The sequence below is a fragment of the Lactuca sativa genome, chromosome 6 (genome assembly GCF_002870075.4).
Source record: "Lactuca sativa cultivar Salinas chromosome 6, Lsat_Salinas_v11, whole genome shotgun sequence".
Lineage (NCBI taxonomy): Eukaryota > Viridiplantae > Streptophyta > Magnoliopsida > Asterales > Asteraceae > Lactuca > Lactuca sativa.
In genome coordinates, this window is record NC_056628.2 from 81,455,946 (window position 1) to 81,480,861 (window position 24,916).

At 34.7% G+C, this 24,916-nt stretch overlaps 2 protein-coding genes across 2 annotated transcripts; one reads left to right on the forward strand and one right to left on the reverse strand.

Annotated features, from left to right (window-relative positions):
* Window positions 1–2,061: 2,061 nt before the first annotated feature.
* LOC111889819 (NAC domain-containing protein 67) lies at window positions 2,062–3,572 on the forward strand. Its single transcript, XM_023885970.3, has 3 exons — window positions 2,062–2,493; window positions 2,595–2,884; window positions 2,990–3,572. Exons 1-3 carry the CDS (start codon window positions 2,274–2,276, stop codon window positions 3,425–3,427), a joined length of 948 nt encoding a protein of 315 aa, XP_023741738.1. The 5' UTR covers window positions 2,062–2,273; the 3' UTR covers window positions 3,428–3,572.
* Window positions 3,573–7,926: 4,354 nt separating this feature from the next.
* Window positions 7,927–24,040, reverse strand: LOC111889810 (uncharacterized). The gene is given in 44 exon segments (XM_023885963.3): window positions 7,927–9,013; window positions 9,087–9,197; window positions 9,277–9,392; window positions 9,395–9,605; window positions 9,672–9,735; window positions 9,826–10,161; window positions 10,244–10,521; window positions 10,594–10,773; window positions 10,852–10,902; window positions 10,982–11,065; window positions 11,141–11,254; window positions 11,347–11,620; window positions 11,697–12,507; window positions 12,586–12,769; window positions 12,833–13,348; window positions 13,441–14,160; window positions 14,239–14,367; window positions 14,454–15,643; window positions 15,724–17,401; window positions 17,501–17,617; window positions 17,686–17,871; window positions 17,951–18,053; window positions 18,135–18,193; window positions 18,496–18,597; window positions 18,681–18,779; window positions 18,874–19,024; window positions 19,101–19,228; window positions 19,312–19,506; window positions 19,588–19,689; window positions 19,791–19,854; window positions 19,967–20,116; window positions 20,191–20,270; window positions 20,381–20,449; window positions 20,527–20,734; window positions 20,823–20,959; window positions 21,128–21,177; window positions 21,327–21,420; window positions 21,576–21,688; window positions 21,808–21,885; window positions 22,215–22,314; window positions 22,450–22,524; window positions 22,747–22,899; window positions 23,686–23,736; window positions 23,886–24,040. Coding segments are annotated over 40 exon segments (10,299 nt in total). The 5' UTR covers window positions 22,312–22,314; window positions 22,450–22,524; window positions 22,747–22,899; window positions 23,686–23,736; window positions 23,886–24,040; the 3' UTR covers window positions 7,927–8,143.
* Window positions 24,041–24,916: the final 876 nt, after the last annotated feature.

Below are 24,916 nucleotides of genomic sequence, written 5' to 3' on the forward strand. Positions count from 1 at the left end.
ATTTTTCTTATAATGTAAGTTGAATCCATTTACTAGTGGAAAACTTTGAATTCAAAGCAGGGCAAAGTCCCCCTGAATTTCCAAAGTTAGAAAAAGCAATGATAATTTTTGTTCTTACTAAATTTGCATATTATGTATGCTCATACACCGTTCGATGAAATGCCTCAATGAACTCTTTTTTTTATTTTTTAAATAAAGAAACATATTATATCTATAAGAGTACATAACATATTGTTCACCATTCTTTAAGAATTTGGTTATATTGTTCAAAAAATGAATGTGTCAATTACACAGTTTAAGAATTATTCTAACTGTAGTGGTACATGTCATTAGTCTTTGATGAAAAGGGTTAAGTTGATATTCTGTCAGAATTTGCATGAAAAAGGTTAAGTTGATGATTTTTTTTCATATTAGAATGCAAACACATGAACTACTTTTTTGTTGTAATAATTTACACAAGTTGTAGGTGCAAACAAATGTGGTTTTTATACCTGGTGGGATAGATACCATCTATTTGGACCTTTTTACCCTTGGAGGGTCTTCTTCCTACTTATTGTCCCCTTACTGTGTTCCATGTGGTTTGGATATTTGGTTTCTTTTTTTTCTTGTAACAGGATTTTTTATACGTAAAGAGAAACTAAATAGGAGTATAATGTATTTGGAATACATACAGGGAGTCTTCATCCTGGTGCTTTCATAGATCATCATTTTTCACAATAAAAAACTTGTGAGCCGAAGATGGTTTATATATTCTACTTGTTTTTTTTTCTTAGTCACCTTTTGTGTTAACATGATCTTTTCATGCATTTATATTTCAAATATTTTGTTCGTTGGGTATATTCTAGATAATACAAATTCTTTAAGAATATTCAAAACCATTCTGCAAGAATAGTTTATTCTGTAAGAATACTGTTGTTATATTCTGATAGAATTGTAGTTAATTATTTGTATGTTTAATGTGTAGTTGTTACAAGTGTATCACTACAAAATTACTTGGCAATAAATTCTGATAGAAATGGCTTGAAGAATGGCTTGAATACCTTATGGGAAAGGCTTGAAGAATAAATTAAAGAATGATCACACTCATTGTTTAAGAATGTTGTTATTTTTTAAGAGTTATATTTGTTCTTCGTTCAGAACGTTTTTGTTATTATTCAATGAATCACAATCATACAATGTAATTATTTGGTATATTGTTAGTTCAAGAATCGATTTTGTGTATTCTTTCAGAATGTATTTACTAGTTTATGGTTGGCATTCTGTCATTCTGACAGAATAAAATCGAAAAATATATTTACTAGTTTATGGTTAAATTTATATCATTCTGACAGAATAAAATCGGATTTTTACTTTTAAATTAATTTAAAATATTCAGATTTTTAAAAATAAATGAATCCCTAAAAATCCGAAAATTTCCTTTTTTTAATATAGGTTAGTTGACGAAAATGCTCTTATGCTCAAATTTGTGTGATTATATGGTACATGTTATCATATTCTACTATCATAGACCCTCAAATCATGATTTTTGATTATATTACATCCAATGGTTCAAATCTGTGCATTCCGGCACACAATAGTTACTAGAAACAAAATAACCTATATATATATATATATATATATATATATATATATATATATATATATATATATATATATATATATATATATATATATATATATATATATATATATATATATATATATATAGTTTTAATAAACATCCAAAAAAAATTTCCAAACAAATCTAAATTAATAATTACTATCTAAATTAATTACACTCGTATTTTAAGACATAGTATTAAAAAAAGAAAAGAATCGAAGCAGTAGCCTGGCCAGGCTCCCCCTATATTACCCTACACAATTATTTTTTAATAGAAACACAATAAAAACTTTTCTAATGATATTAATATACGTACCATATATGCACACAGGTTGTATTTACTCTATTTTTTTATGTTTCATTTTTTTGTAATTTTTTATAATTTGCACGATCATTGAATCTGTGGAGCCCACACATGAGGTGGGGCCCTAATGTCTAGTCCACATGAGACACTTCTGTCCTTCGGTCTTTCCCTTTTAACTCTCCAAATAATTCCCTCGTCTCCAAATCCATACAAAAGCACGTATAAAAGACTCCCATGGGTTCCTCAATTCTCCTCATCTTCAACTTCCAGATTCCGACTTCAATTCTCACACGTTTCAGCTTCAACCGGATAGAAGATTACCAGATAGAGATTCGATTCAAGTCAACTTTGGTTCAATCGCATTAGAAGATGAGATCGCCGTCGAAATCCGTAACAAAAAGGGTAAGAGATGCTGAAGCTGAGCTGAATTTGCCTCCCGGTTTCCGATTTCACCCAACGGACGAGGAGCTCATCGTTCACTATCTCTGCCGCAAATCCCGATCTACAGCGGAGCTAGTTGGTGTCGTTCCACCGCCGTCAATCATCGCCGATGTTGATCTCTACAAACACGATCCATGGGAGCTTCCTGGTAACTTTTCTTTTCAACTCCATGACATCTTAGTTCGCAATTTACAGGTTATTCAATTCTGATTACTGATGAATTTGTTATTTGTCCCTAAATCTCTTCAGAATTGGCTCTGTTTGGAACAAAGGAGTGGTACTTCTTCACACCAAGAGACAGGAAATACCCTAACGGATCAAGACCAAACCGGGTCACAGGAAACGGGTACTGGAAAGCTACTGGAGCCGATAAACCCATAAAGAGAAAATCCGACCCGAATACAATCGTTGGGATCAAGAAAGCTTTGGTCTTTTACGCTGGAAAAGGGCCTAAAGGGATCAAGACGAATTGGATCATGCATGAATATAGACCAAATTCTACCCCTTCTAATAAACACACCGATTCAACCATTTCCAAGGTGCGTTGACATTTCATTTTATATATTTGATCGATTGGTGGCTTCTAGTTAAACTATTTTATAAAAAACATTGGGGTTGACATTGGTATGTTCTAATAACTGTAGTTGGAAGATTGGGTTTTGTGTCGTCTTTATAACAAGAAGAACAATCCGAAAGAGAAGATCACTCCAGAGGACAATAACATCCACCATAGCCGTGATCTTCATCCTGCATCACCATTAGATGAATCACAGAGTAACAACAGCGATAGTACGAATTCATTTGAAAATTCAGAAGGTGAATTTGGTGGTAACTTTGAAGGTGATGTCATGTTCTTAAGCGACATGCCACCTGAATCTTTGACCAAAGTCAAAGGTACAAGTGAGCAAAGCAGCATGAAAGTAATGGAAAATTTGGTCCAAAGAGAAGATGATGGGAATGATTGGCTTGACAATTTGAGTTTGGAAGATTTGAATCATTGGTTGGAAGCAATGCCTCCTAATCATGATGTTTATGAATTGCCAATCATTTACAACCCAAATCAACAATATTTTTTCAATTAGGTTTTTGATCGTTTTAGGAATTTTTTAAGTATTTCAGTATTTAGATGAGATGTAAAATGTTGCGGATGTAAGTAGGTAGTTGAGTTAGGTTTTTTCTTGTGGTATTAAAAATTTTATGCAATAAAATCTTTTCATACAAAATCAATACTTCTACCAACTGTTAAATATTTCAATCAGGATCTATATAATTGTGCCATTAAATGCAAAAGGAAGGTATTTAATGTGTTTTATTAGTGATGATTGAATTTAACCTTTTATTGAAAATTTTGAAAAATTGAGAGAATTTTTATAGAATATAATGTAACGTGGTTTGGATCTCAAAAGGGTCATTCTAAAAAATATTATGTCCGAAAACTTTAATTATCTACAAAATAAGCATAGTCATCATACAAATTCAAAAAAGTATAGATAATCTTTTAATTTTTCTATTATTATAAAAACTAAGACAAAAAATTGCTTTCAAATAAAATGAAATTTTAAGGAATTTTTTATATTGACTACATTAGTAAGTTTTTAAAGAGCAAATGTTATAAGTCAACATATTTATGATCATCAATTTGTTATGATTCAAAAAAATATTATATAATTCAAAATATTAAGATCTAAAATTATACATGTATGATTCAAAATGTTATTATCCAAAAATATTATGAACAAAATTCGTTATTAACCAAAATCAATAATAAAAGACTTTATTTGTTTGAAAAGGATATGATTTTGATTCAAAAGACTTTATTGTGATTTTTAAGTTTTGATCTAAAATCTAAATCAAAATCTTATGATCCAAAATTGGTTATGATTCAAAATGTTATAAACCAAAATTTGTTACAAGTTCTATATATAAAATTTAAACAAAAATATATTTTTTGATTTTTATAAAAATAAAAAAAAATTAATGAAACTAACAATCCTTTAAAATGTTTTTTTTTAAACAATTTTTTTTTATCTTAATTTTTATAAAAAAAAAAAAAAAAAAAAAAAACTAGAGTCATTTAAACAAAACATATATACCTTTAACAACAAGATATTTGATTTTCTTTTACTAAGTCATTAAAATATTTTTATTACAAAAAACTTGGATCGTGTAAATTGGAAAGGCTTTTGATACAAGCATATATAAACCAAGGCTTTCCTCTTTAAAGTAGATTTTGAAAAGGCTTTTGACTTTGTAAATTGGAAGTACTTGGATTCTATAATGACACAGATGGACTTTGAATTAAAATGGCACAGCTAGATTTGGAGTTGTCTTACCTCCGCTAGGGCCTCAATAATAGTTAATGGATCAACAACCAAAGAATTCTCTCTAGAGAGGGGAATTCGACAGGGAGACCCTCTCTCTCCTTTCTTATTCATCTTGGCTGCTGAGGGACTCAATATCGCAATGGAAGAAGCTACAAACCATAATATCTTCAAAGGCATTGCCCTTCCAAATAACGGCCCAACTGTGTCTCATCTCCAATATGCGGACGATGCAATTTTCCTAGGAGAGTGGTCAACACAAAACGCCAAGAACTTAATCATAATACTTAGTTGCTATGAGCTCACATCGGGTCTAAAAGTAAGCATAACAAAAGGCAAGCTCTTCGGTTTGGGGATCAATAATCTTGAAATTGAATTGTTGGCCAGAAGCATCCAATGCTCTATTGGTAAATTACCTTTTATATATTTGGGTATGCCTATGGGTGCTACAATCTCAAGGATTTCCCAATGGAGTGGGTTGACTACCAAATTCCAAGCTAAATTATCAAAGTGGAAAGCCTCTACACTCTCCTTTGGCGGCAGATTTACATTATGCAAAGCGGTGTTGGGTAGCCTTGGTACATTCCTCTTTTCATTATATAAGGCTCCAATTAAAGTTCTTAATAATCTTGAAAAAATAAGAAGACGCTTCTTCTGGGGTGGCTCATCATAGAAATCAAAATTAGCATGGATTGGCTGGGAAAAAGTTCTATCGAAACAAGAGAATGGAGGTTTAAGTATCGGTAGTCTCAAAGCCCATAACCTCGCATTGTTAGTAAAGTGGTGGTGGCGGTTTAAAGAACACAAATAGGAACTGTGGAAGAGTGTCAGCATTTCAATCTATGGACAAGATGGGGGTTTTAACGAACCCTGCAGAGCAAAGCGAAAAAGTTGTTGTTAGGGTAATATTGTAAACCTGCCAACAATTCTAGCAAAAGAAAATATTGACCTCAAAGAACTCTTCACAGAATCTCAGTCTAATCAGCGAACAAATTGGAGCTGGAAGTTGGAACCATCAGGAATATACTCGGTCTCTTCCCTACGGACTTTGATTGACGAAATGTCATTGCCTAAATCGACAGTAGTCTGGGATTGGAACAATCTACTCCCTAAGAAGGTCAATATACTGGCCTGGAGAGTGGCTCACGGTCGGATCCCAACAAGGGCGAACCTCTTGAAGAGAGGAATTGGAACTAACCCCATGTGCATACTATGCGAGCAAGAAACAGAAACTGAAGAACATCTTCTTCTCAATTGCATAATCTCTGGTGAGGTCTGGAATAGTCTCAAAACCTGATGGCGCACACTCCCAGACTCCCTGACATCAGTGAGAGAGCTCTTGTTTTGGGAAAATGGAACATCAAACATCACACTCCAACTCCAGTCAGCTATAATGCTAGTCTACATATGGATCATCTGGAATTACATAAATTCGAAGGCCTATTCAGGAAAAATAAAATCTCACAATGGTCTGGCAAATGATATCCAAACGATATCACACTTATGGATAAATGCAAGGTTAAAAAATAGGTCAATTGAATGGAAGGACTAGTGTTTCGATCCAATCAATACAATATGTCGATTATAAGTGATATGCTCTTGGGATGTGGCCCTGGTTTGGAGGGATTGTGTGGACCAAAAAAAAAGATATTTTGTTGTCTTCTGGTGTGGCTGGGTGTTACAGTTAGTGTGTTCATAATTTCCCAACTTTAATCAGTTGTACGTTGATGTTGGCATCGCATTGACTGGTGGTGGTGGGGGTGTTAAGGATATAATTTGGGGTCTCTTGGTGACATATCTCGATGCAACTAGTGTGTGTTTGGCGTGTGTTTATATTCATAGGGTAAACATCAATTAGGATATATGCTGCGTCGGATATTCTTTTATGTGTCTTAATTGATTATTTCGTGTGGGTATTGGGTCGAGGGGATATGCTTTGGTGTGTGTAAGTGTTTTCTTTGATTGGAATATTCTCCCAAGTGCAGGTAAACACATTTCAGTTAACCCCATCTTAACCAGAAGGTAGAGGTGTTGTTGGAAGTATTGACCAAATTACCCCTATCAACGGGGTGGCGAAACCATTGAAGCTGTCTACCAGGCTTGATGCATAGAGAAATGTTGTTATCAGCTGCGACCTAGAATTATGGATATGCAAATGTTGGAGACTAGTTCTGGTCCAAAAAATACCCCTAATGGGCGATGGGATAGCAGTAAAGTCACTTGTCGTTGTTCTGCAAATAGGCCATGGATTGTCTACTCCACAAAAAAAATTGGTTTTAAGGAAGTCCTATACTCTTGAATATACTTGGGCAAATCTATATTTGGTTTCTTAAATTTCATGGCTATCCTCTTTTGGTGAGCCAAGTGATACATCACTCCATGTCTGTCATAAAATGGTATGGAAATTGCCCTTAAAAGAAAGGAGTTAGTCAATGTTGGTTGGTGATGTTGTCGATCTCCTAGTTATCCTCTCCATTGGGCACTAGTTACCTCTTTCAGTCACTTAGATATTGTCCATCAGATGTTTGGGTGTTGATTTTAAATTCCTATGTATTTTCTTTTATTCTTAGGTATTTGTTTATTTTCTGCAACTGTCCAGTTCCTAGCTAGTTTTTTTTAATAATTATATTTATTGAGCTGTTCAAAAAAAAATACAAAGAACTCCATTTTCGTTTTTGAATTTGCAGGAAAAAAAATATATAGTATCTTACAAAAACTAATATATTCTTAAAATTAAAATACAAACTCCTGCAAACTTATTAAAATTTTATTTTGTTACAAGCATACTAATATAACAAGTAGAAATATTCCTTAAATTTATATGGTTTATAGAGTTTTTTTTTTTTGTAAAAAGAAAAAATATTAATGTTTTTTTTTTCAAAATTTCATGACAATTGTTCATTTTATATAAAATTAAATTTTAAGAATTTGATTTTTTTTCAGATTTTATTTTTTATTTTACAAAGAAAAAAAAAGTTATTGACAAAAAACAAATTGAGAGAAAAAAAATCATCAGTGAATAGTCACGTCAATTTGTAGAGGGTCAGATTAAATGATCATTTTTGGAAAAGTTTTTTTTTTGTCATTTTTTTAAATTTCTCGAGAAATTAAACAATAAATATATATAATTAAAAAAATTATTCACATGTTTAGAAGCTTGTGGATGATGTCCGCTGGCAGTTTCTCTTACTGTTATTACTGAAAGATACTTGCCCGTTACCAAACCCAGTGGCCATTTTGGCAAATATGGCAACATGATAAAACTTGAAAAAACCAAAACTATTTGAATATTCCATATGATCTACCATACAATATACAGAGTGATAACATAACACCAGCTAAAATTAAAAACAATTTAAACCAATTGTTTCCTTCTTTTTCGTATATAATATTCTCCTAATGTAGCTTTTATTATTTTTTTCCACCTTTAACCTAGTAACATCTACAAAATAAATATACAAGGGTTTCACTATCCCCTCACCTAACATTACTCTGATGCAAACGATACACACACCCCCACCCTCTCTCCTTCCCTTTCTCAATCGTCACCAACAACACCTTCAACAACTCCCCCGCCTCCTCCTTCCCCGAACACTCCAAATTCGTCTGAAACAGCGGCAACGGCGTCGGCGGATTATACCACCGCTGCTTCCCACCACCACCACCCCGGTTCACATTCTGTCTCACCACCACATCCGAACTACTCCCGACTATATGCACCACCTCCTCATCAACATCCACATGAATCACACTGTCCAACCTTATCTCCGCTTCAATCACCCAATCGGGATCCGCCGGGACGCCTTTGAACTCCGGTTTCCCCAAGTTTACCAGACTGGTGGAGGAGACGATCAGGATGAGTCGTTCGGTGATAATGACGAATTTGCCCCCTTGTTTTAAGGATTTGGATAGGACTAGGGTTTCGTCTTTTAGCATTAAGGTGTCGTCGGAATCGGAATTGGTGATTACAGAGATACCGATGGACTCTTCCCATGAGTAGGGTTTTAAGGGGTAGTTTGGGGATAATGGTCTTGGGAGACGAACTCGGAGGCGTTGGGATCCCATGTGGTAGAGTTTGCTTCGGTTTCTTATGCTGCGAGCAGTTTTTTCTGTTACTTCAAGAATGCTTGCAGCTGGCCTTGCCACTAGTCCAGTTACTCCCAGTGCTATACCTGAGAAGACTCCCGGAAGCCCATGTTTTTCAGCTCCTCTTATCGGAGATTGGAGAAGACCAGTCAGCCCTTCCAAAACTTCATTTATTACACCTTTGCCATGAGACGACATCCCCTTTTGTTGCCTTTCCATTTCTGATGCAGATGGGTCATCCATTGTAAATGCAACAATACCCTGAGAGCAAATATCATGAAATATTTTTTTTTAACTTTAACACATCGGACAAAAGAATTCAAAAAATATATACCTTGTGTGCAGCTCTACTGACTTGAGTTGCAGCATCACTTATGGCATAAACTGTATTACTAAGAAGACTAGTAGTTCCTTGTGCCATGCCTGTGATAAGTCCTGCTGGGCTCTGCAAAAGTAATTAATATATTTCAAAGCTTTTAAGGGTTTAAAGCAACATGTTAGATGTGACATGACAATGACATTACTTTCATGAAGCTTCTGGCTGGAACTGAGAGGAAATCTTTGATGCCAACTCCAACACTCCTTGCAAAACCCATGGGATTTCCTATTACACCAGCAGAGCCGAAAACCTGAAGAAAAAAAAAATATCAGATTTTAACGACACTGTAAAATAAAATTGGATTTCACAGAGTATAAAATATCTAACCTTGTACATTTCATGAAGAAGTTGGCGAGTGTAATGTATGATCAAGATCTCTCGTATGGATTCCAAGCTAGCCAGCTGATGAGAAATTGTTAACCGCCTCAGATGAATTCTTGCTCCCTCCACGTCAGCAAGAGCCATTAGACCTCTCTGCATGTATAAGTATTTAATTAATTAACTTTATTTTGAAAAATATGTAAATACTCATATACTTACATGGATAAGAAATTCTCCTGATGTAAGTATTCCATTCCTTAGCATCCACGGACTACTCGAAAAGCTGTAAAAACAGAAAAAAGAAATCAGTCCCACAAGCGGAACATATTTACACATATGCCCTTCCTTCTCAGTAGGGAGTGAAATGAATCACCTTAGGGTCAAAGTGATGGGGGCCACTTCAAGCAGTTCAACGTATATTTTCTTTTGTTTTCTTGCAAGGAGATATATTTTCTGCCAAGGTGCACCAATTGGCAATATTGATGGGAGTAAAGGGAAGCTTTCATTATCAACAAGATCCCCACCTTCTGCCTTTTCAGTCTCTGAAAATTTACTTGTTTTATTTACACTGAAGTTTGAGGAAAGAGGCAGCAGGACTGAATCCATATGTGGCATTCCTCTGCTATGGAACCTTGAAGATACTGCCTTAAAGAAATCAAACAGACTTAAAATCACATCTTGCTCAAGCTCAAGATGAAAATCTGTCATTCTAAAACAAAGGAAACTGTTAGTAGTTCATAAACGATTAAAGGTATTTATTTATTTACAAAAACAAACAGAATAATAAATACTTTAAGTTTATATGCTCAAACGAAAGCAAAGCTCTATCTTTATTCCTCCATTTTGCTGCAGACAATGAGAACACAGGCTCACATGAAGCATCTTTACTTTTGATGGGAGAGGTTGCCATTTGTTTATACTCATGGTCAAAAGATAATATAACAGGGTAAGGTGTGTTTGGTAGTTGGTTATCAATCTGTAAAGCAAAAATTTTTAAGGAAAACTTTTGTTGATCCAAACTTTGAACTAGATCAATGCTTGTGTTCCTTGCACATGCAAAAAGCAACTCCTACAAATGGGGAAATTTTATAAGAACAGTGAAAATGACATACCCTTAAATTTGTTTATGAAGTAATGGTACCTGTGGTTGAGAGCTCATAACAGAAATCCCAATGAAGGGTATGGAAACTGATAATCTTTCTTTGTAAAGAACAGAACTTTCTTGCTTTTGATCATATTCTCTTTTATCAGTTAACCGAGGAGAACGCGAGATTTTTATATCATCAAAGATATGATAACTGGAATCAATGATGCTGAGGACCTGTATGATAAGGAGCACTTAGAAAAAAAAATAAAGTGATAAATAGGAATGATTGCATCTGAAATACAACAATTATACCTTCAATGCTCCTTCAGCATGGACAGATATTAGCAACCTTCTTTCAGGCTTCTGCCAAAAGGAATCATGAAACAATGGTTACTACGGATTTTACCCCATGTAGATATTTTTGTATACATTACAAATTTACCTCAGAAGTTGAAGGTAAAACCACAGGTTTGTACTCTTTGGCATCATCAAGAGTATAAGACCCTACTACCCTCTCAGCAAACACCTTGGAGATTAAAACATATGAGGACTTAATCAATAATTACAAAATATATATATGACTTGTAAATGGAATGCATACCTCAACAGTTAAACGATGTGGGTAAGAAGGTTCATCCCATGCATAAGGGCAAGATGTGTACGAATGTATAACAGTCTCGAACGCTTCACATTTTTGTTGATAAATACGTAGTCTCTGCAACATGTCAACAAAATTTAATCATTAATCATGTACAACTGTTTGAAAACATAGGGAAAGAAATCAAGAATATGCACCAACTAACTAACCTCCTTTGAGAAATTATCAATCCTATAAGGCATAAATCCTGTATCATCATCAGACAAAAGAATCAAATTCGTCCCAGAATCGCCATGTGGATTCCCAACAATCTTGTCATCTCTGATTGCATCATCAGCATTTTGAACCTCTACACGTACCATACTTACAGCACCAGTAACATAGTTTCTCATTTTCAACTGTGTATCACCTAAATGTTCTGGAAAGAAACATCCTGACCACTGCCATCCAGGCTCATCAAAACGAACAGACACCAGTAATTCCCTGTTTTATGTTACAACTACATATAAGTGAATTGTGGTAACAAAAAGTTAATTAAAAAGAAAAACGAACAATGTACCTTGTTATGTCTGACCAATGAATATGAGAATGCTGTCCCACCTTCAAATGGTATATAAAGTCAGACCCTTTCTGCCTATAGCACAAGTCCTTACTGCATGCATTACTAATAACATATCTAGGCTGGAAATTGATGATCCTTGTTCTTCCTGAATATGGCCCAGAAATAGCACTAGATGCAACAGATATTACATATGAAGCATTGGTTGATGATCGGGGGACAAGGACTGTAGTAGAACCGGTTGGTGGGACAAGGAAGAATTGACTAGACCATGTGTAGTTTGAGGTGCTTGCCACATCAGATTCAGAGTGGGACCGACTAACTCTGACCATGATCTCACTCGAAGAAGCAATATTAGGGTCAGGAGAATACATGCGGAAGTTGACTTTTTTGCGACTCGTTTCGTCAAAGTCAATCTGTTGACTGTTTGGAACTAAGCTTTTTTCCTGATCATACAAAGATGGTTTTTGTGTGCCGATGTTCTTGTTTGATGATCCTGATGAACCGAAAGATTCCTTTCTAGTGGAAACAAGGTTATTGTTTAGGGGAAACCTCATAGTCATACCATCATTGTTTAAGATTTGGTTTGAAGACAAAAGGCCCAAACCATCTTTTTTACCCAAAAACGGGTCCTCTTCATCCAAATCATAACAGGAAGGCAAAGTGTCGCGCATTGTCAGATCATTAGTTGAGTTTGCAATCATGAGGGGAAAGCCACAGCAGTTGTATAATAAGAAGGGAACAAATATGCAGATTTCACGAGCCCCAGAGAACGCATCCATCACCTTTTCCATTGTCACATATAAGGGACCTACACAAAGACACATCAGCTTTTGTGAGAGTGTGAGAGAGAGAGAGAGAGAGGGAGATGAGAAAAAGTGTGCATCACCTTTAGAAATGTCAGCAGTGAAGTTAATGGATTCTGAAGAAGAAAACTTTGTTCCACTAAATTTAGCAATTTCACTGAACTTTTCTGCACGTGGGAACTTCAAAACAGAAGGTCTAAACCCGCGTATACCAAAAGTTAATGAAAGATCATGTGAAGAATCAATATGACAAAAAGAAGTTTCAACCTGCAGATGTTAAAAACTATAAGTCATTAAGAAAATGTGGAACTCTATAACAAGATAACCAACCTCTGAAAGCAGCATGCTACGAGAAACTCCACCACTTTCAATCATCACAGATACTTCAACTGGTAAATAGTTTTTCACTATTAAAGGATTACTTAATGTAATCAGGTGAATACACCTCTTATTTGACAGATCCTGGTTCTCTATCTTGTCAGCAATAGCATCATGAACATATAAATTTGATCCCTTTTTTACCCTCCGAGCAGAAGGCAAACACACATCATGCACAGACACACAACAACGAAAAGGATCACTACTTGGAAGAGAAGGGTAGCAGACAAATGAACGTAAATGTCCAATCTTACTTTCATTAGAAAGAATATTGGAAATGCTATAAGCTTCACTCCATAGGTAAGTGCTTCCTAATGGACGCCATCTTATCCTACCAGATTCTGCTAAATGTAGAGGAAGAGGAAACTCATGCCCTGGATATACAGGGTCCAGAATCTTGGGAGATACACCAAACGGGATATCAAATCTGACTTCAAATGGCATTGTTGTTGCATTTGTGAGTATGACCTGGCATTTTATGAATCTTTTTAGAGAAAAATAGCTAGAAACCATTACAAGTGGAACTAAATTAACATGGGTAAACAGTAAAGTAAACTTACTGTTGAGTATAATCGGACTAACTTTGTGTATCGTTGAACTGAAACATCAATTACTACAGGAACAACATAGCCATTATTGACACCTTTAGAAATATCCCTGGAATTGTCAACTGAATTGGAAAAATCCACCTCAAAGAAGCTCACACCAACAAGATCGATAGAAACAGGAGTTGACAAAGTGGAAGTTCCTTCAAGTTGAATAACTATATAATGATGTTGTGCATCAGCGAGTTTTTTGTCTCCTAGATTGTCAGTTGAATGGCTAGGTTTAAAGCCAAAGGTTTGTTCATCTGTATTATCATCAATGTACACTGGATATGAAGAACCAGGTTTCACGTATTTTCCATCTTTCAATATATTGAAACCATCAGCTTTTTTAGAGGCTTTGGAGATGTAAAACACTAGAGGGAGTGAAGTTAAGTTTTCGAGTGTGTAAGGGGCGTATCTGCTAGCTAGTGTATTTTCATTGGTGTGAGCTGTTGTTAATCTTGAGTTTTCAGGAAAAACATTCAGACTCATGAGATCCCAAGCATCTGTAATCATATCAAATGTTCTGAAAGCAACCTCAATGAAGGATTCAGTGACATTGATATTGAGATTCATTGTTGATTCAAGATGAACATCTGTCATGACTGGGCTGTTTTGAAGGGCGCTTTTTCCTTGTTCTCTTCTTAAGCTTACTTGGAACTTCCATGGTTCAAGAAAAGGCTCCCACAAAACCTAGAGAACATAATCAAAATAAGTTATCATGGTATCATCATTACATAAATTGCTAGAATAAATACTTCACCAGTTCACCTTATGAATGTTATTGTAGTTCACTTGAAGCTCACTATCAACCGATCCTTCCATCACATTTGCAGTTATGATACCATGAAACAACAAGCTTCCCATAAGAATCTCCAGTAGAGGACCATTGGAGCTCCACTAGATAATCAAAATCACAGATTAAACAAACATGAGTTATAGTTTTCAAAATGGGAAAACAGTTTTACATATGGCAACATACATACCTTTTCATCTGTCAAAAGAATGGAAATCTTTTGCAAGTGAAATCTGAAATTTACACTGCCAACTGGAAGCTGAGAAGATCCGGAATCTTCCGGAAACACAAATAGCATAGTTTGCCAGAAGTAAAATGTGTGATGTGAAAGCCAAACATCTAGATTATCACAGTGAACCTCTGTCTTCAAATCCATGAGATCCATATCATCATTACCAACTTCGGCTTCTATATCAATTTCCAATAACTGAAAAAGAGGCCAAGAATGGACACTCTTGTTCTGAAATAGTTCAACTGTTCCCATTGCTTTTCCCAGATTGGACTTCAAATTTACTTTTTCGCCATTGATGTTCGCCTCAGTGCACCTACTTTCCAAATAAATATATAGAAAACTTCCATCATCTCTTCCAACAAAGGAATTCTGCTCACGAACTTGAGGTGCCCCAAAATATTTAAATGCTTCTCCAGAAACCTGAACAGGAACACGAATTTTTATACCAATATGATCCGACTTCACAGCTAATGAAAAACGATCTTCTGGAGATAAAGAACCGGAGACATTGATTGATTGAGGCGAGTTTTCTGCAGTATCAACACGAGAAACCGGCTCTGAAATGGATTTTTCTGGTTCCTCATTTTGGATTGCAGGTTTGGAAAGATGTTCACAGCAAGAATTGACAAGGTCAACAACTTGACTCCATTCAGACAAAAACAACCAAATGTTAACACAAGGAAGGGAGAATCGAAGATGATTTTCTCCTTCATCTGACATCAAGAGTTTCATGTTAAGAACTGGTACTTTTTTGGTGCAAGATGTGCATTCCAGTAAGACAACAGAGGTAAGCACTGAAGAAAGTGTCAAACAAGTGAATGATACATCAAGAGAAAGAGGCTTTTCGTTTTTTAATGATACTGAACATGTGAATTTCATGTCAGTTTTGGCGATATGTTTGGTAGCATCCGATTGTATCTTGTCAGAGTAAATTTCTACTGACATGGATTGAACAGAGCATCTGATTTCTGTATAGCTGACACTTGAAGATTCGATAGGAACTGGAAGCACATGATTTTCTTTAAAGCTCTCTTTTGAATTGAGAAACTCTGAAACATCAGAAGTGAAACACATGGATAGAGTTTCAACAGATGTGAACTGGTCGATGACAGCTAGCAATGCTTCAAAGCAGCCAAGTATTTCACTTCCTGAAAAAAGAAAGACAATTGCATTAATCAAATATCAATTATGTACAAAATTCAGAGCGACATAAAAGATGATATTCTACCTTCGACAATAAACTGACATTTATTAACCCTTGACATGATACATGTTGCACAAGGAGAATCAGATCCATATGGTATTCTGATCCATATATCGCCACTAAAAGGAGCAATTAAGCTGACACTTGTCACTTCAGAAGCATTGTCTTTCCAAAGAATATGATGTAAAGATAAATCCCTCCCGAATACATTTAGACAATAAATTTTATCTCCAATAAATCCAGGTGGAACAGAACACTCCAAAGGGATTTCTTTTAATAGAATGTCTGAATCGCTATTCTCAATAAAAGTGAAGTACAGCTGTGAAATATTAAGCTTTAGAAACTGGTAATCAGCATTAGCCACAGGTGTAAACAAAACTGAGTCCAATATCTCAAACTTGTAAGTGAAAGGAAAGCTATCTGTGATCTTGGAATTATCGATACCAGATGACTCTTTTGCATTCGAGTTCCAATCAGGCATTGAGAAGTAACCAATGAGTACAGCTAGAAATTCAGTTGGCAATATGCATGAAACATTCTGAATGCTAAAATCTAGTTCCATTCCATGATTCCCTTTTCTCACTCGAATGTTGATAACTGGAGAAAGATTCAGTAAAGCAGGGCCCCACAGAGAGTCTTGTAGAGTCTGAGGAAACCATTGTGATGAAAGGCTCAATCCCTCAGTTGAACACAACAAATCCAGACAGCTTTCATGGATAGAAATAGAAGATTTAGCAGTAGGAAGTGTAAAAGATGCAACAATGGATGAAGAGTCATGAAGGTGTAGTCTAATGCTTTTGAGATCAAGATTGATTACAACCAGATCAAGATCAGATTGTTTCTGGAATTCCTTTTTTGCCCTCGACTTTGAACAATTTATCTTACCCTCTCTTATCTTGACAACCTTCTTCCAGTCTGGATTGATGTTAATAAGTGAACTCTCGAGGCTAAGAAGAGATCTATCATTGTGTATTGTAACAAAAGGGTAATGATCAACTGAAATGCTTTCCCAATCTGAAGAACAGGTGTCATAAAAATTGGAACAACCAAATCTTTGGAAGTCAAAATAAGAACCTGAGAGGACACTGTTATTGTCACTGTTACTGTTACTTCCCACAAATTCTTGATTTTTGTCATCATGTGAAGGGCTAAATTCAGGTAGCTTATCGAAAAATTCAATCAGCAATCCAATAATATGTGGATAGCAATGAAGATCAAGATCACTCAACCATATGTTCAAATCACCATCATGATGTAACATGAGGCACCCATTAGGTGAAACATTAATTTCCTCTTCATGGCTTGGCCCATTAGTTGAAACATTTATAAGGTCCATGTCATCATCATTTTTCAACAAACGAGATGTTACTTTTAAACCCTGTGTACATATCCAGAAAGATTTTGTGTGTTTCATAGTAATCAATCTCATATCCAAATCATGAAGAGAAACAGTCAATGTGCAGCTAGCATCTAAGCCATTTTCAAGGTCAACAATGAAGCTAGCAGACTCCAAATTGACAATAACAGAGATACTGCTAAAGTTGTTTAGGTTATTTGAATCTGTATCAAACGATGAGGTTGCTGACGTGGCACCCAAGTGAGAAGCTTGATGGAGCATGTCGATGGTTTCAACTAGTTTCAAAACTGAATCAATTATTGATGGTGACACGTGTGCCAGAAATGGTGCCACCACTACATAAACCTGAAACCAATTATTCATGGTGACAAGTGTGCCAAAAATTTAACTTTTAGTAGGATAATGTAAAATGGAAACTTCCAGAAAGGTTTACACTTTACTTACCTCAATTGCTTTCAGTAATGATTCATCCTGAACAATGCACAACGCCAAAGCAGAAGAAGCATTGAGCTTCTCCAAGATAGGAAAAGTATAAGGATAGAAAGGTACAAACAAGTTTATCTGCAAGAAGTGGAACATCAGTTATGTGAAATGTGAGATTTTGAGTGAAAATGAGAGAAGATGCTGACCTGGAAGTCGACTAATTTAACTTCCAAGAGATCATACAGATCTTGAATCTGAGTTCCTTCTAGAAGCTCACTTGAAGAATTTTCATCTATTAAATTCCTCATGAATTGAGAAGGTACGTTGATATCTGGTGCAAAACAGGCAACATCATGCTTGGATGAAAAGGTGACAGCTGTTAATCCAAGTACCTGTATGTTAAGGTTTGAAGTTAATACAAATAATGTGAATATGTTGACCTTGTATGACCATTTAAAAAGAAATTAATACCAATTTATGTATCTCTGACTTTTCATTCTCCCATGGAATAATTATCTTGATGTTTATTAAACTAATATCCCACATCATTCTCTTCCGACCTGACAACATGTATCTGCAAAACAAAAGAAGAGAAAATACATTGTTGAAGAGATGTTTAAATAATATTCCAGTAAGATCATAGGAGAAGACATACTCGGCTTTCGATATTAGACGTGACTTCATGTCTTTTATCCCATTAAGCGAGTTTAGAACCTGTAACATGTCACCAATGAAAGCTGTTACTCAAAAACCTCATAAGGAAAAGTTAAATAATCTTTCATAATAAGCTTCAAGCCTTGAACTCATGTTAGTTGTATCAAAAAATTATGTAGATCTTTTCCGGTCTATCTCATTTAATCATATAGAATCTATTAGTTGTGTATTAAAGAAATATTGAATTCACTATCTACAGATAATCAAAAGGTTCTTAAAAAAGAATGCATCTACTTTGAGACATGTAACATTTAAAAAAGCATGCAAGTGCTTCAAAACATGTAAACTAGAATAACACTGACCCTTCCTTCATGAGATTGAAAAGAAGCCAACACAGTATAAAGCTCCATGAAATTAACAAGATATGTTGGATCACATGTCATTTCAATCGGCTCAAGCAAGACCTAAAACAAAGTTAAGGGTCATTGTCATTTATCAGAAGTTTATAGCACAAGATATTTTTTTATTTAAAATGTAAGTTGGGTACCTTTAATGTCAAGTCACCCTCACGATTTGCTTGTGGTATGTAAGCTTGGATATTTAGAGATGGCTTCTCCACTTCAATGAAATTCTCCTCAGAGATGACCTAAAAGAAAATGGAAAATAGTCAAAAAAAAAAAAGTCAAATAACTCAAGACTTCCCCAATAACAAGACATGCAATACATATAAAGACACAAACCCTTTTCACACATAAAACGACTTGCTTGTTTAATGGATTAATCATCTCAACACCATTGATTGATGCAGTAACAACAGCAGATTCCTCCCAAATCATACACTCCACAAGATTCTCCTCAAAAACCAGTTCACCAATAGCACAATCCAAATTCCTAGAATAAACAATAAAGTCTTAGAAACTACATTAGGTAAAGATAATTACATGATTACATAATTAATAAATTATACTTATTGCGCAGAGTTGCAGAAATTCGATGTATAGAGCATTTAATAGAGGACAAAAGAATTCTATCACTTCCAGCAGCATCAAGAACAGGGGAAGGTGCAGGATGAAACTTTGTTGCCTCATAAATGTCCTGTATCATATTATATAAAGATCAGTTAAAGTGAAATCATTTTGGATAAATAAGATTAACAGTTAACACACACACACACTTACCTTAATTACTTCATCTGAAACAACACCAGAAAACTGGCTGGAATCATCTGTGCCTCCAGCACCCAACATACCACGGGAAAGCCACTTCAACCATCCTTGTGGTTTGCCAGATGTTTGATCATCATCCATTGACTTGTCAATGGAAGTATTTGCTTCACTATTTCCAAAACCAGAAGCTGAATCCACCAAGAACTCCTACATGTTCATAGTCTTTAATAAAATGTATAAGTAAAAAGCACATGCAATAGATATTAGCAACAATGATCATAATCATACCTGAAGCTCATGTTCAGCAGCAGACCTGTAACTCAAGATATCTTCAATATCAGATATTTTCTCCATTTGGTCTAACTCCAAAACAATTTCATCATCCAGAGGCTGATGATCATAATTCATATACGCCAAATAATGTTTGAATCATTTACACCATTTAATGTTTAAATCAAGAAAAATATATGTGTAATGACTAATGATCTCACCTGCTCTTTTCGAAGACATTCCAGTTTCAACTTGTACAACTTAACATATCGTCTTTTTCTGCCTCTGTACAAGTAAAAGATTTTAAAGGGTTTAAGATTTCAAGCATTCCATGATGAAAATGCAGACAAAAAATAGTATAGCATGTTAGATCATAGATGAATAAAGAACAACTTACAGACGTTCTCCTAAGTATTTCCATGAAGTTTTCTTCATTCTTTTACGAACATCAGATAACACAGAGTTTTGAGCATAATGCCACCATTGTATCTGCCATCCCAAAGGTCTTTCTGATATAGGTATCCCCCAAGGGCGATATCGTCCATATCTAAAAAACCAACGTCTCATCTTTCACAATCTGAAAGTGTAATTAAAAAAGGATAACACCAACATTCCACTTACTTCTCTCTTATCCGACAGGTGCATAGATAATCATACAGATACAGTATTTGCTGCAATTGATCTTCATCAAGGGACAAAACCTAAAAGTTGGTGACATGCTGACATGTCAGTTGAATGTTATGTAATCTGACATAATAAACTAAGAAATGATTAATTATTTACTTATTATTACAAAAGCTAAGAAACTAACCAAACTAGATAACTCGATATCAACCGAATATTGTGCTGCATTATTCTCAAGCCTTCCAGACCTGTTCACCTGCAATGTACAACAGTAAAAATCTATCTAATGTGCAAAGTAAAACAGTAGAAATTTTGTTATGAGATGATGCATACCGAAAGAGAAGCAGATACATCAACTGGAGACAACAAGTGAGCATGTTCATCATTTTGAAAGCTTGCAGCAACCATTGACATGGAGTCTTCACCATTGTTGGTATACAGATCTTCTGCAGATCCATGAAAGGTTTTACAGTAGATTTCCAAACCTTGTATCTCAACAAGTTTGTTTACTTGTCCAGCTCTCACCTTTCCACTTAATACCCTGAAATTATATTAAAGTATTATGTCTTTTTTTTCTTTGAAAATTGATATATAAAAAACAATATGATTGTAGAGAAAGAAAGAGATACCCAACAAGATTCTGCTTCATTGCAGTCAAACTAGCTAACTTCAAACCAAATACAGTTTGTGCCTTGTCATTTGAAATATCTCTATCTCTATATACAACATGGACATTCCTGATTGTGACTTGAATGCCATCAATAATCTGGAGAAAAGATGGAAATAAATAAGTATCATCAAACCTTATTTGCATATAAGTTTAAGAAAACTTGTATTACATGATAAGTAACCCTAACAAGCAACAGAAACACAGATGTATGTGTTTATGATTTTATCATTATTAAGAAGTTAAAGCACCATGGAATCTCACTACCTTTGCAGTAATGTATGACATAAATGATTTCCCAGTTTGATTATCATTATCTGAAGAACAAGAGAATATATTAGCACCAAATATCTGTGCAAATTTGATTAGAATTCTCTAGATACATGGATGCATATCATCCTAATGCACGATGAAAAACAGGAGTTATAATAACAATGTAGCCTATAGGTGGATTTCAGTCACTCACCACACACACGTTGTGATAACTTTGCCAATTCTGCTGTAGCAAGTTTGGCCTTTTTTCCAGCAAATTCTCTTCTTTCAACATCATCAACACTCCACTACAAAAAGAATAGCTGTTTACATTAGATTTTTTGTGGTAAAGAAGGCCAACTTTGCTGACGTGGCAGGGAAACCCTGGGCCCACGCAATGTAAAGTTATCTAATATGATGGAGATGCAAAAATACTCATATCTTGATATCAGATATCACTTACCTCTTCATCCTCACGTTGAGAGGCACAAACTAATATATCCTCCAAAATTATTATAATAGGGTCCCACCCAAGCTTTTTCCAAGGAATTCTAATGCTTAGCCTCCCAACCCGACCTATCAAACACTCACAAATGTCAAATCATCACAGCCATAGCTCAAACATGAAAAAACACATCCAAGAAATAACAAAGTATAATAATAAGTATTGCAAGTTTAAGGTTGATATCGATCACCTTGCTTTAGAGCAAATGGAAGTTCTAGATAATCAAAAGCTTCTAGAATCAACTCCACATTTTCTAAGAACACTTCCTCTGCATTAAAGGAAACGTAAAAAGTCAATAGTATAGATTGTAATCAAAAAGTTCGATACATACAAATGACAATTATAGTATAAGAAATTCATTGCATATTGACATGATACGCCACAATATGAATGACAAATGGCATATTGGTGTCAACCATTAATGTGGTAACAATGGTATGAGTATTCTCTGCTTATGTTGTTATACCCTTCAAACTACATAAATGTAAATGAACAAAAAAGTAAATATATTGTGCTGATAATAGTGTAAGTAGCAAGCCATTAATAACAAACTAAGTCTGAAAAAAAAAAAGGTCATGATAGACACTGGTGACTTACCATTCCACAGTGTGATCTTGAGTTGTTCTCTGTGTATATCTTTAATATATTGGCCAAGATAACCTAATATCAGCTGCCTTACTAAACCTTCAAACATTTCCTATACCAATTATCAACAACTCAGAACATAATAAATTACATATGATTGGCAAATTGAATTGGTAGTTAAACCATTATGATGATAATTGCATCAATAAAATTCCAAAAATGCATCAACATCACAATAATGTATTACCTGAAGTCAGCAACCTTCGTGCCAATTTAGCATGGGGCTACTATATCATCAAATGACTGACATTCATGAGTTAACCTAAACAAAAAAAAATCAAAATCAGAAACGAAAACAAGATGCTTTAAGTATATAATTCCCAAAAACCCTAACTGATAAATTACAGATAGAAAATCAGGCTACAGAAAACAGTATCAACACATGACATGTAACAAAGAACTGTGTTTGTAATGCACAATAGACCAAACAAAAATGCAATAAAAATTTTGAGTATTAATACAAACAACTGCCTACACAAATCACCTAAAACATATCTTCATGTATGTTTGAAGCAAAATCCATACAATCTACATTCTCCAAATACTTGCTTCAGTTCTTCACAACAAATTCTTTTTTCTTGACATCATCATCGTTTGAATCCCATGCTAAGTTGCTAATATCATAAAAAGTGACAAACTGCAAAAAGAAACATTATATTTCAAACAAATTAAATGGGATAATGTTATGACCAACAAATAGTTACTTCTTTTGATAAAGTCATGCAAGTTTCACTTTCACAAACGTCATTCTTTTGCATTTATATAATACCAAAATAGTTAACAAGTCAAGCCTTAAAGAATTAAGATCCATTTTTAGAGATAAAACAGAATAACACACAATTTTTGGATCACAACCCTTACTAGCCGAAGCACAGAAAAATCATAAATCAAAACAGCGAAACATAAAAAAGTATACCTCTAGTCTGAGGATGTTCTGATAAAATAAAATAAAAAGTATACCTCCTAATTCACAACATAAAAGTGTTAAATCAAAGATAAGAAACCAAAGGCATGAACTCTAGAAATTCAAAAATCAGAACAGATTAATCAGATAGAAAATCATACATCTTGAAGCAAACCTGGAGCTCCAACTTTGGTCTCAATTCACTCTTTAGATTAACAGAAATCGGGAGAGGGTATCCACAAATCGAATATAAGATGTATCCAAAAATCGAAAGTGAGAAGGTATCCAAAAATCGGGAGTTTACCCATTTATAAATCGAATGACTGATGAGATATGGTAAAACTGGGAAAGGGACAGAGGGAATCCAAAAAATGGGAGTTTAGAGATAGAAATTGGGACTTAGATTCTCAGATTATAGAGAGTAGCACAGCATGAAATTCTAAAGATCAGAAAAGTTTCATAAAAAAATAGAATATCAGATAAGAATAAGATATTTCAAGGCTAGAAAGTAGAACTTACAGAGATACACAATCAGAAGGTGGGATACACACTTGTCAGGAATCGTGAAAACTGAAAAGAAGGAGAAGCAAATAGCAATAAGACTTCTCAATTCACTGTCGATTTTAGTATGATACGGTTCTTGTGGACAAAATCGTAAAATCAGAAAATATGGAAAAGAAATTGATTCACTTGAAATTTGAATAAGAAATCTGACTAACCGTTAACCGTTGCTCATGGAATCTGGAGAAAGAACCGTTGCTTTGGATTTTCCATAGAAATCGATAGTTGAAGATTTATTGCGCCTTAGGAAGTCGGACGTCACTCATCACACGCCAGGTATTTCTCCTCCTGCTTCCTCTTTTGGGTTGGCGCTTTAAGCTTATAACAGTATTGGTCTTTGAATAATCAGTCCAACAGGCTTAAAACTATTGGGTCAGTACTATATTATTGGGCCAGTAAAGTAGTATAAAATAGGAGCCCTTCGGTATTTGGGGGTCCGGTGCGGTCGTCCAGTTTGCTCAGGCCCATGGGTCAGCCCTGAGGGACGACGAAGGGAGAGAGAGAAGAGAGAGAATATTACCGATTTGGGAGTCTACCTTCGAGAAGACAATGAAGAATTTGAGGGTTTCTTTTTCAAGTTCTTCTAATACAAGAATGTGAAATTAGCACACGAGCAATGAGCATGTGATTATAGACGTGACCAAGAAGCATCAGAATTGCCGATGCCAAAAACAGTTTAAACGGGGTGAATTGTGTTAGTACTTGTGACTTGGTGCCTCTCTTTCTCTATCTTTCTCGTATATATTTGTGATCAGATTTAAGTTGAGATATTTATAAACTAATTGTGTTTAACAAAAATAACCCAAAAAAACATTATGCTTAAAAAAAATATTACCATAAGTATCACTTGTTAAATTTAGGGAGAATTTCGTATATGTCCATATTAAATGTTAAAATATCGTATTTGCCCGGCCTAACATCCAAATATTGTATTTGTCATTCTTAACCTTTTAAAATATCATATTTACCCAAATATGTTTTTTAATAGTTTTTAATATTTTAGAATCTTTTTTATATTTAAAAATCATTAAAATGAAAAAAAAAAAATTACCCTTGACTTCTAAATCAGAGGTGTTAACATGATAATGTGATTTTACCTCCCAATGTCTTCTTCACTATTATCTGACCTCTCAGCTCTCGTTGTCTTCCTGCTTTAATATGATTTTTCACAACTCTCTTGTAAAGCCAT